Source organism: Schistosoma mansoni, assembly GCF_000237925.1.
Source record: "Schistosoma mansoni, WGS project CABG00000000 data, supercontig 0154, strain Puerto Rico, whole genome shotgun sequence".
Classification (NCBI taxonomy): Eukaryota; Metazoa; Platyhelminthes; class Trematoda; order Strigeidida; family Schistosomatidae; genus Schistosoma; species Schistosoma mansoni.
Window position 1 is genome coordinate 528,377 of NW_017386049.1, and position 13,035 is coordinate 541,411.

General features: G+C 42.6%; 2 protein-coding genes across 2 annotated transcripts; one reads left to right on the forward strand and one right to left on the reverse strand.

Moving 5' to 3' along the window:
* Nucleotides 1-805: 805 nt before the first annotated feature.
* Smp_096830 (hypothetical protein) lies at nucleotides 806-2,082 on the forward strand (the record flags this gene model as incomplete). Its single annotated transcript, XM_018798431.1, is given in 3 exon segments — nucleotides 806-1,486; nucleotides 2,071-2,072; nucleotides 2,079-2,082. Coding segments are annotated over 3 exon segments (687 nt in total).
* A 1,831-nt stretch (nucleotides 2,083-3,913) lies between these two features.
* Nucleotides 3,914-4,396, reverse strand: Smp_096840 (hypothetical protein; the record flags this gene model as incomplete). The annotated part of the gene is made up of 3 exons (XM_018798442.1): nucleotides 3,914-4,180; nucleotides 4,215-4,309; nucleotides 4,348-4,396. 3 exons carry the CDS (start codon nucleotides 4,394-4,396, stop codon nucleotides 3,914-3,916), a joined length of 411 nt encoding a protein of 136 aa, XP_018646712.1.
* Nucleotides 4,397-13,035: the final 8,639 nt, after the last annotated feature.

Below are 13,035 nucleotides of genomic sequence, written 5' to 3' on the forward strand. Positions count from 1 at the left end.
ACGTGGTTGATGTACATACACTAATAAATTTATTATATAGTGTTCTACTGTCGATTTGCCCTGTCATAAGCCTTTGAGTCGCAAAGAGAAGATTAACAGGATATTAATGAATTTAATGACATCCACCTATCTGAGTATCCGGGATGCAGACAGGGTTTTGAATGAATTTCGCATTATCGTACCAGACTTGCCAACGAGCATTAGAAGTATCTTGAGAACGTGCACAAGTGTACAACCTAAGTCCATCAGCAGCGGGGTTTACTACCATCTTGGATTGAAAACTAACCTCCTAAGATATGTTGAACTTTGGTTGTGTACTTGCGATTTTGACAGTCTGCAATTATATATTAATGTAGATGGCCTTTCTATGTCCAGGAGCTCCAGTCAACATTTGTGGCCTGTATTAGGAAGGATCGTTGCCCCCAGACTTAGTGATGTTTTCATGATAGGGATCTACGGAGGGAATACTAAGCCGGCACAATTCAACGAAATTTCTGCCGACACTATTTCTGAAATAAAAGAAATGACTGAAACGGGTCTACTAAGTGTAAGGTTCAATAAATACATAGCTATTAAGTTAAGTGCAGTAATATGTGATGCACCGGCTCGTTCGGATGTTAGGTACACTGTTAATCACAACGCAAAAGCAGGTTGCGACCGGTGCGTGGTTAATGGTAGACGACTTGATGGAAGGATGACTTTCCCAAACGGTGAATATACATTAAGAACGGACGACACTTTCAGGAATCAGACACAATATATTCACCATAAAGGTCATTCTTTATTCGAAAGTCTACCAATAGACATGATATTAACTTTCCCCTTAGATCCCATGCACATGGTTTACTTAGGTGTCACAAAGAAACTTGTGACTCTCTGGATAGAATTAGGACACAAGAGACTAAAGAACATGAACTCATGTGTAATTAGGACCATAAATAAGTTGATATCTAGGTGCGTAGAAAGCACTCCCTCTGACTTTCCGCGTAAATGTCGAACATTAGACTACTTATCTGTATGGAAAGCGTCAGAGTGTAGGTTGTTTCTTCTATACTTAGGCCCGGTTATTCTCCAAAATATTCTGCCTGAACCTTTGTATATAAATTTTAAGTGTCTTGCTTTGTCTATGTACTTGCTTGCACATCCTAAGTTTTATAATAGGGTGACAGAATCTGTCAGGATGGATTTAAGGAATTTTCTAAGAGAATATGAATGGTGTTACGGATGTGAGAACTTGGTATATAATGTGCATTCCCTACAGCATCTTCCTGACGATGTTCTAGCACATGGGCCGTTAGATAGCTTCTCAGCATTTCCTTTCGAGTCTTACATGAGACAAATTAAGCAATCAGTACACAGTGGGTATTCCGTGGCTAAGCAAGCAGCTCAGCGTTATGCGGAACAAATGTCTTTCTGCGATAGGCTCCAGGTTGACATTTCGACTAATGATAACCCAGTTATAGGTACGGCTGACTCACGCAAGCAAGTAATAATGTTTAGGAATAGCAAAATAAATTCTTTTCATCCTGATAACGTTGTAGTAGTAAAGGGTAAGCCGGGATTGATTACTGATATTCAGGATAGTGGCCTATTGAAATTCAGGCAATTTACTGACCCACAAAATTACTTTACTGATCCATTTCCTTCCACTGACATAGGAATATTTAAATGCTCCGTAGTTTGCAGTGCTTACAGTTGGGTTTCCATCCATGATGTTGACTGTAAATGTATGTCTATTAATTGTGTTAATCATTTGGTTATTGTCCCTTTGTTGCACACTGTAATGTAATTGTATTTCCTTAAATTTCCTGTTATGATATCTTTAGTCTCCAATCAATAAGTACGTAATCGTTAAGACACAAAGCAAAAGTAATCTCGTGATTGCATCGGGACTTTGGGTGATTGGAGAAAAACGCTGTCTGTATCCGAGGGAGAACATTGACCTTCATCTGCAAAACAATGACCTACCGGAAGACAATTGGTCTATGTTCAAGTGCAGTATTGTTCACAAATGCGGTTAGTTAAAGACATGCAAATTATCGCTTCTTGTAGAAAGTCTCAAATCAGCCAATGAATTGTTAGCAGCGTTGCAAGTGTGCTATGCTACTGATGACAACTATCCGCCCGACGAAAATACGTTGCCCTTAAACACAGATAAACAAAAGAGGTCAGTTCAACAATCTTACTTACATTTCGTAGAAGTGCATTAAAACGTAAAGAAAGTTTTCTTTACAATTCCGTGGACATGGATGTCGCGGAGATGCAGGCTGGGAATACCCGCGTCCAATATCCAAAACTTTGGATGTTTGAGAACGTTGTCTCTCCCATTGCCAAGTAAGTATCTTTCATTTGGACATGTCTATTAAGCAGTTCGACACAATTAGACAGCTCGCCCTCCACATCCGAGGATAAAAATCTAACTGCTCAGTAAGTCATCCCTACGATTTACTTCTATTTTTCAGATTTGAAAGAATGTATACTTTGCAGCTTAAAATTTTAGCAAGCTTGAGTGAACTGAATACAAATATGAAGCTGGTACTCTCAAAGTTCACTGACCGCCAAGATCCGCGTCAATTTGACTGTGGACTATCCAGCCAACAGTTCCCTTTGTCATCAGAAGAGGAACTGGGAACTTTGGACGCTTGTCTAGAGCACAAAGACGTTAGGGACAGATTTGTAAGCACACAACATGATTTTTATCATTCATTCCTATTACAGATGGCTATGTTGACACGTCTAATGGATGATGATCCTAAAACGTCTATGCGATATATTCTGTCGTACATCATGAAACCGGAAGTCGCCATTAATTTCACATTGCTGGGTACTTCATCAAAAAGAGCGATTCAGAAGTGCAGGTTTTACAGCTGCGCACGAAGTAAGATATATAAGGTTTTTAAACTTCAGGTGCACTGACTAATCGTTTCCTGTCGTCATCTATCAACGAGAAAGACCTTGCGAAACTCTATGACATGGCTACGCAAAGTTATTTCCACGACATGAGAGACAAAGTCCAGAAGCGTCATCGACGTAACAAAGAACACGTATGTACGGCTTTAAAGTGATTACTGTTTTTGCATTATCTATAGGAACAGTCTTTCGTAATCAAGGATATAACCGTAAGTCCAGCTCCAAGTACCTTGTTGTGCAAAGCAAGTTTCCTAGATTCAATAACGTTTTTCTTTATCACATTTTAGAATTCACAAGAATTGTTTGACTTTCCATAGTACAACAGGCCTGGTGGAAATAAAGAATACGTGAAATGCCTGGTCCGTGACAATGACAATTACATATGGAGCATTGATACTCTACCATCTGCCATCTGCTCATTACTTTGTACATTGAAGAAGTTTTTGTTTTCAATAAAAATTTGGAAATTATACCATATTTTACGTACTTTACATTATTCGTGTGCTGTGTTGTGGGAATGAAAGCGAACACAGGAGGCGGTAGCGGTAAATGCATTAGTGTGTATGTAGTGGAAAAGCAGTGAATGTAGCGGATATTGAAGGTAGAAGTCGGATATTTAGGGGGAAAGTCGGCTATTCGTCGGATATTTAGGGGAAAAGTCGGCTATTCGTCGGATATTAAGGGGAAAAGTTGGCTATTCGTCGGATATTAAGGGGAAAAGTCGGTTATTCGTCGGATATTAAGGGGGAAAGTCGGCTATTCGTCGGATATTTAGGGGAAAAGTCGGTTATTCGTCGGATATTTAGGGGAAAAATCGGTAATTTAGCGACATTTGAAAAACAGAGCGACAGAAAGGGGAAATTACGCTTTATTTCCCCCGGACAGGCGAAAAAGCAGACATTTTGGCGCATTTCTCCTTTATTGACGACTTCTTTTCCAATGCACTTTCCGCTTTATTTCCCCTTTGTTCGCCTTTATTTCCCCTTTATTGGTTGTTTGGGAGTTAGATAAAGTAGGTAACAGTACTTTTGATATGAGGAGACAAAAGCATTAAAGTACTTACAGCGCATGAGCCATAAACAATATACTCGTCCTCTGGATAGTCATAGCCTTCGCAATTAACGTTCACGGCCCCGAAGGATACACTCTTATCTAGTTCAGCTTTGCATTCCCACTGAACATCACGACCATCGAATCCGCGATTATAACACTGGACAACCTTGGGATAGTACTGAGGGTGCTTGAAACCACTTCCACCAACACATTTAAGCTGTGAAAATATCCAAAAAAACACCACAGCTTACCTGAGGTAATCTATATTCTTTTCTCGACTGGGCAAATTTATCATGATATAAAGTTATGACGTCTACATCTCGAAGTAATACGCGACGCGACCTAGCTAAACCAGTGAAAACTGAATAGACTATGTAATCATACCTTCACTAAAACAAAGGCACACAGAAACAAAGACCAACGCCAACAACATCCCGGAGACTGGAAATGACGTGTAATAACTTCGGCGCGCAGACTTGTCCCTGAAGTTTGATGGACTTAAAGACCATCATTCAAAATCAAATTGTTCAAGTTATTACTTTTACAAGATTTCACGTCCTTTCCGAATCTAGCAACTTCTCTTTCACGCTTAACCGACCTAACATTTGATTGTAGACGCTAGTTGATTGACGGATCATCTGATGGGTTCTACATTATCTTGTATGCAACTCACGGAGGGTGTGTTGAAACCTTCTGATGTGAGCATCTGATCAAGTCATAACTATGATATTGGCGGAAGGAAATATAATATATGTTCTTTTCACATGTAAGCATCTGTTGGAAGACTAATTGTTCCTTCAGTCAGATACTTAGTGCTGTTCACAACAGCACAACACTAGCTGGACCACTGATACATAGCCAATCCAGATTCACTTGGCGTTATAATCCTGATACGACTGCCGATATTTATATCCGCTTTTCATTTCCCCTTAAGTCTCTTATCGTGTTTCAAGCCTAACCACACCTAACATGCTCTCTTCATTTTTTCTTAAACATCTGAAAAGGATCAGATTTTATTTAAAAGTGTGGTCTACTGTTCCAACTTGAAATAAATGTTCCCAAAAAATACCATTTTGCCCCTTGTGCAACGTGCATAGGGTCGCAATGTTAACGGTTTCCTTTTATTCTGCACCAAGACCCCTTCAGTTTCACCTTTTCTCTTCCCGACCGTCGCTGCTACCTTGATGTAGTGGTCGGGCTTGCCTATCGTGATGAACCAATCGAGCAATACTGGCTGAATCAATCGTTCTTCAAAGTCCTACCATGCCAGGCAGGTCGGTTGAAGAGCGGTCAGACTAAAAGCAGCAGACCCAAAGTCCGAAGGCGAAGTCGTACTTCTGATTGTACAGAGGTGTAACGACAGTAAAAGTATTTCTTTCAGACAACCGGCATAACAGCGATGCTGCCTACCCTCGAGGAGGGTGGGGTTAGGAAAGGTCGACCCTAAAAATGCACACCTCGCCTTATCCCACACATATCCGTCTCCGGCGGTACGGTCCCAACAAGAACGGAGCTAATACAAAAGTTACTCACAAATAGGTTGTGTGTGACCGACCTCAAGCAGTCGATCGTTGGGCACTGTGGTCACGCTCTCAGGCCACTAAGACCACGCCTAACTCAACTTCATTTTCAGGTACCTCTAGAAGAACCCTTCCACGGTGTGGGCAACCGGGAAGTGATAACTGCCCTCATACCTCTAACAGCACTCAAGATCACTGTATTCATAACCAGTCTCCTTCTCCAATTCATATTTTTCGTCGTACTTCGACTTTCAACACTAAACTTCTTCTTTCGGCTTCCTCCTCAAGTGACACCATGACCAACGATTCTAGTGCGCAAAACACTGTTCCAGGTCTACTGAAACCCCGATCCAAACTACACTTTGGAGCCCTCAACGTACGCACCCTGTGTCCAATCGGCCAGCAGGCTTCCTTGACTAAAACCCTAGAATCTCGTACCATTGATGTATGCTGTGTCTCCGAAACACGCATACAGGATCCCAGTGTGGTCATTCACTTGACCTCACCTCGCCTAAATGGACAGTCGATGAGATATACCCTCCGTTTATCTGGTGACCCTATGACTAGTTCTCGTGGACTTGCAGGTGTAGGCATATCACTTAATACAAGGGCAGAACAAGCACTTGTAGCTGTAAATAAATCCCCAAAATCAATAGCTCATTAAGTGTTCGACATTGGATGCTGACCACGTTGTTTAAGTGGACTTGTTTAGCTGAAGGCTTTCGGTCATGCATCCGTACCAGATCACGTTTCAACTCAGCGTGGGACACTGCTCCTACGTTCATTAGCCAGCTTATAGTAAAGGATCCTCGATATATTGGCAACGTATCAAATATATCTTTCCTACCTCTTCTCATCTGACTTCTGATTTCCTTTGCACGGGAACGATCGATTATAGAAGATACTACTGGTTGCTAGTTGTAAAACTAGAATATCCGTCGTATCCTCAGTGGTGGTACACCAAGCGCACAAACTGTGAGTCTGTTCCATTTTGGAATACTATTATTCATTGTTATTCTTTATTTGATTTTTATATATTGTGATAAATTTTTTTTCCCGGATATATTTTAATTAGACATTTTTCGTTCTCTATATTACTATGACGGAACACTCTCCTAAGGTTTTTAAGTTAAAGTCTATTCCCCCTATTTCGATTCAATTAACTTCTTTCTGGCCTGATAACATCGAGTCCTGGTTCTGCTACGCAGAAGCCGACTTTAACGGCCACGGCATTACAGACTCACGCTCACGATTCCTCGCGGTAGTTAAGGCGTTACCGCGCGAGTTTAACAGGTACGTAACACCTAGTATGTTTACTAGTGATGTTTCGGAACCTTACGAAACTCTCAAACGTTCGATTCTAAAACATGGAGACCTAACCGACCGACAACGGTTAGGCCAACTCCTCCATAACATCGACCTGCAACATGGTTCTGCTACAGATATGTTGCTTAGGATGAGAGAAGTGATAGGTCAAAGAACCTTCGACGAAGGCCTATTCAAAGAACTTTTCTTATCCAAACTCCCAAAACAGGTGCAGGCGGGTCTCGTCTCGTTCCAAAACAACTCTATAGGCGAACTAGCTGCATCTGCCGACCGAATCCTAGAAATCACCAAATCCACTAGCGTCGAGGTCTTTTCCGTCAAAGAAAAACCTCAATCGACCCCGACTGACATAGCCGAACTATGTCACACGCTTACAAGATATCTTAGAGTTCGTAATGACCGTCGTCGGTCAAAAACCCCGCGTAGAAGTGTCTCATGTAGGCGATCTGTCTCTCGACCACGAGAGACAGATAATCCGGACTGGTGCTGGCATCATAACCAGTACGGTAAGTCTTCCAGAAATTGCAGGAAACCCTGCAATTATCCGACCTCAAAATCGAATGACACGAAAAACAGTTCGGGAAACTTCCCAACCGGCACGCGTTAACGGCAACCGTAGCCGGCGAACACAGCCATCTGTTATACGTCACGGATGTGACAACGAAAGTTCGTTACCTCGTCGACACCGGCGCAGAAGTTAGCGTTCTTCCAGCAAATCCCAACGACAGACCTCGCGAGTCTGTTTTAAGTTTACAGGCGGCAAACGGAAAGCCGATCGCTACTTACGGTAAAAGGCACGTCTACCTTAACGTGGGTTTACGCAAACCCATACACTGGATTTTCGTGGTTGCAGATGTCTCTATGCCAATCATTGGTATAGACCTGTTACAATACCACAATCTACTCATCGACACACGCTCACGAAGGTTAATAGACGGAAACACTAAGTTATCTGTTTGTGTAACTCCTTGTTCTGGTTGCAGGTTATCCCCAGTCACGATTAAGCACACCATAGACCCCTTGTACCAATCAGTACTCGACAAATACCCCGGGATATACCAATCGCAATCGAAATTGCCTTGTGTAACTAGCAATGTTACACATCACATCTCGACTACAGGACCACCTGTATTCTCAAAAGCCCGCCGACTCGCCCCCGAAAAGCTTAGGTTAGCCAAAAACGAATTCAACCACATGATGGACCTAGGGATAATTCGACCATCAAATAGTCCATGGTCATCCCCATTGCACATGGTCCCTAAAAAGGACAGCAACGATTGGCGGCTAACTGGTGATTATCGGCGTCTGAATGCTAAAACCATTCCCGATCGTTACCCGTTGCCTCATATTCACGATTTGACAGCTACCTTGAAAGGTACAACTCTCTTTTCGGAAATCGACTTAGTTAAGGCTTACAACCAAATACCTATGGCAACCGACGACATTCCGAAAACCGCCATCATCACTCCTTTCGGTCTTTACGAATTCTTGCGAATGCCTTTTGGTTTAATAAATGCAGCTCAAACCTTCCAAAGGTTTATAGACGACGTCTTCCGAGGTCTCAACTTCGTACATTCGTATGTTGATGACTGCCTCATAGCAAGTCCGGACAGAGAATCACATCTCCAGCATCTGGACATTGTTTTCGATCGACTCCAAAGGCATGGCATTACTGTCAACATTCAGAAATGCCAAATCGGAACTAACTGCTTAGACTTCTTAGGACACACTATTGATGCTCAAGGCATCCGACCCCTTAGAAGCAAAGTGGCGGCCATTCTGGATTACCCAGAACCGACCACGATCAAACAGTTGCGAACTTTCAACGGACTTATAAGTTTCTACAGACGGTTCATACCCAAATGCGCAACTCTTATGAAACCGTTGACCGACCAGCTTCGTGGAAATGCAAAATCAATTAGTTTAGACGACACAGCCCGTAAAGCATTCTCCACAGTTAAGGAAGACATCGCTAAGGCAACCCTGCTTGCTCATCAGGACACTAAAGCGCCCATTAGTATCGCCGTAGACGCATCCGACTCAGCAATCGGAGGAGTCTTACAACAATGGGTTAACAACTCATGGCAACCTTTAGGATTTTGCTCGAGACGGTTGCTAGACGCGGAATCTAGGTACAGCACGTTCGGTAGGGAACTCCTAGCTATGTATTGTGCTGTACGGCATTTTCAACATTCCATCGAAGGAAGAGAATTCACGCTTTTTACTGATCACAAACCTCTTACCTTCTCTTTAAATTCATATTCAGACAAGTACTCACCGCGAGAGTCTCGACAACTCGACTACATTTCGCAGTTTACTTCAGACATACAACATATTTCTGGAGCAAACAATGTAGTCGCAGACGCCTTGTCTCGAATACGTTTCTTGAACAGTTTCCAAGGAATCGACCTTCTTAAACTCGCACAGCTTCAAAAAGAAGACATTGATCTTCAGCATGAGTTATCCTCGACAACTCTTAAACTAAGTATTAGGCAGATGGGAACAGGTAAGGAAACCTTACTCTGTGACACATCTACAGGTAGGGATCTTCCAATAGTACCAAAACATTATCGACGCAACGTCTTCAATACGTTGCGCAATCTTTCTCATCCAGGTGCTCGTGCAACAGTCAAACTTATACCCGAACGCTTTTGTTGGCCTGGCATGAATAAAGACGTGAGGGAGTGGGCACGCTCCTGTGTAAGCTGTCAGAAATCTAAGGTCATAAGACACAACAAATGTCCCTTAGGGTCTTTCAAAACCCCTGACGCTCGTTTCGACCACGTCCATCTAGATTTGGTAGGACCCTTACCCGATTCAAACGGATACTCATATCTCCTAACATGCGTAGACCGTTTTACTCGATGGCCAGAAGCAGTACCCATTAAGGACATTACTGCTGAAACAGTGGCTCGCGCTTTCGTCGAACGATGGGTAGCAAATTTCGACTGCCCTTCCACGATCACTACAGACCGCGGACGCCAGTTCGAATCTGGACCTTTCCGTTGTCTGACTTCATTATTAGGAATCACGCGCTTCCGAACGACCGCCTACCACCCACAAGCAAACGGGTTGGTAGAACGTTTTCATCGACAACTAAAAGCTTCATTATCAGCTTCAAGCGTTTCACAGTGGACAGACGCTCTTCCACTCGTCTTGCTAGGTATCCACAATGCAGTGAAAGCTGACATTGGATACACTGCATCTCAACTCGTTTACGGAACGACACTCCGACTCCCAGGAGAATTCGTAGATCCTTCAGCTTCTTCATTGAACATGGATCTAAACTCTTACACGAGTAGGCCTACAAACGCTATGCGTTCAGTTAAACCTGCTCACACTCGACCTCAATCAACTGATGTTTTCGTTCAACCTGACTTACGACATAGTAAACACTTCTTCGTTCGTCGAGACTCACATCGACGACCCCTTCGAATCAGCTTACGAAGGACCCTTCTTCAACGTGAACCCAAGTACTATGTAGTCGATAAGAACGGCACGAACGATAGCATCAGTATCGATCGACTCAAAGCAGCGTACTTAGAAGGAAACCCTAGCTACGTCGAATTTCCTTCGGTACAATCGTACGACACAGCTCCTACACTCGTAGTACCCTACACGACAGCCGACACACAACGTGATACTTCGCCAACGTCGATAGATAAACCTAAAACAACGCGTTCTGGAAGAAGAGTAAGGTTTCCAGAACATCTTAACGAATATTGCACGTAGGACATAAGCTTTATCTTGAATTACCCTTTCATTGTTTATTATAAAAAAAATTTTTTTAATATGCTAATTTTTTATTTATATAAAAAAAACAAAAAAGACCATTTTTTTCCGATCGCTTTTACGCTGTTTGTAAGTGTAATAGTTTATTCATTTTTTTTCGCGCTCATCTTGTGTCCTTACGCAAGTACGAGTGTATTTTCGACATGCACTCACACGTTCTATTTTTCCTCTTTTCCAGGACGGCTGGAAAAGAACGACGAAGTTTCGCAAGGAACCGAAATTTTCATTGTACTTTATTTCTTTATTGTTATGTTGTACATTTTGGTCCCTTAGTTTAAGGAAAGACGACCAGACGCTACTAAACGAAGCAAGCTATCAAAATAGTGTTTACCAACGACAAACTCGTTGGGTTTAAACTTCTGTCTGGTCACGTCTTAGGGGTATCACTACCCCACTAGGGGGGAGTGATCTGTAGCTGTAAATAAATCCCCAAAATCAATAGCTCATTAAGTGTTCGACATTGGATGCTGACCACGTTGTTTAAGTGGACTTGTTTAGCTGAAGGCTTTCGGTCATGCATCCGTACCAGATCACGTTTCAACTCAGCGTGGGACACTGCTCCTACGTTCATTAGCCAGCTTATAGTAAAGGATCCTCGATATATTGGCAACGTATCAAATATATCTTTCCTACCTCTTCTCATCTGACTTCTGATTTCCTTTGCACGGGAACGATCGATTATAGAAGATACTACTGGTTGCTAGTTGTAAAACTAGAATATCCGTCGTATCCTCACACTACTAGAATGGATCCCCCTTAACATTCGCCTGTGTGCTGTACGCCTAAATGGCTCTGTAAGAACTCGGAAGGATAAGGACACACGTCGTTGTCGTTTCGTCGTTTCTGCCTACGCTCCCACTAACTGCAGCCATGATAAAGTGAAAGATGACTTTTACAGAAAGCTCTCTGAACTTCTTCAGAAAGCTAAGCACTCAGACATTATATTCGTTGCAGTGACTTTAATGCCCAAGTAAACAGCAGAAAGACATTTAGGTGAGTATTTTAGTATCCCAACTCAGCGAACAGATAATAGTGATCGTCTGTTCCAACTGTGTTCAGAAAATCCTTTATTTTTAGCAAACACTAATTTTAAGCATAAGAAGAGACATCGTCGAACACGGCTACCACCTGCACCAAACCACAGATGGACTCAGATAGATCATAGTGCCATCAGTTATCGTTCGAGAGGCTCGGTAGAAGACTGCCGCTGGTTCTGGAATACGTGTTCGGACTCTGATCATGCCCTAATACGAGCACGCATTTGTCTGCACCTCACTGGGCGCAGAAAACCATGCTTAGAAGACCCATTGGAATTGAACTGAGGGATGGAAAAGGCAGCAGCTGTAGGCAACACCAGGCAACTCTTCAGGCTAATAAAAGAAACCGGAATTAAGGAGTCAAGTGTTAGTGAGACAATCTCGAAAAAGAACAAAACTCTTATCCGTTCTCAGCCCAGATGTTTAGAACGATTGATAGAACACTTTAGAGAACAGTCTAGCTTGCCTTCAGCTACTGTACAGTTATCCACCATTCCCAAACAGTCTGAATGGAACATTAAAGTAGGTCCTCCAAATCTAGCTGAAGTTCAAAAGGCTGTAGCTAATCTGAAACGAGGAAGAGCAGATGGTCAAGATGGATTGGCTCCAGAGGTCTTGAATATGGTGGTCCAATTTTAATGATCAGGTTGACTATTATTTTAGCTAAAACCTGAGAGTTGGACGCAATCTCATCCGACTGATCACAATCACTGATTGTCCCAATATATAAGAAGGGGTCAAAATCATCCTGTAATAACCACAGAGGGATTAGTTTGACTGATATACCATCTAAAATACTAGTCTCAATAATTATCGGGCGCCTAACTAAGACTCGTAAACTGCAAACACGACAAAATCAGGCCGGCTTCAGGCCTGATCGTGGCTGTATCGGTCACATATTCACCATTCGTCAAATTTTAGAGCAGAGGCATGCTTATTGGCGTCCGACAACGTTAATTTTTCTTGACTTAAAAGCAGCGTTTGACTCTGTAGACCGAGAGGCTCTGTGGCAGTGTCTGTCATTAAAAGGTGTACCTCAGAAGTACATAAACCTCGTGAAGGCTCTTTACTCGAACACTACCAGTTGAGTTACATCTGGCATGCAATGTGACAACTGCAAAGGTTGGTTCCACGAAGCATGTACAGATCTAACAGCAGCAGCCTATAGCAGACTCAGCAAGTCTGGTCGTAGGTGGGTATGTGTTACCTGCAACACTGATACCGTAGTTATGCTGGGTACCACCATTACTTTACCAACAGGTCTGAGAGATAAGTTGTCTAAGAATTTGGTAAATGACAGTATCATGAGGGGTAACAAAACTGGAACGCATAGAGCAAACAAGAAAAAGGATATTGACAGGTCGGCTATCGACGGTGCAGGTAAAAGCACGAGTGAT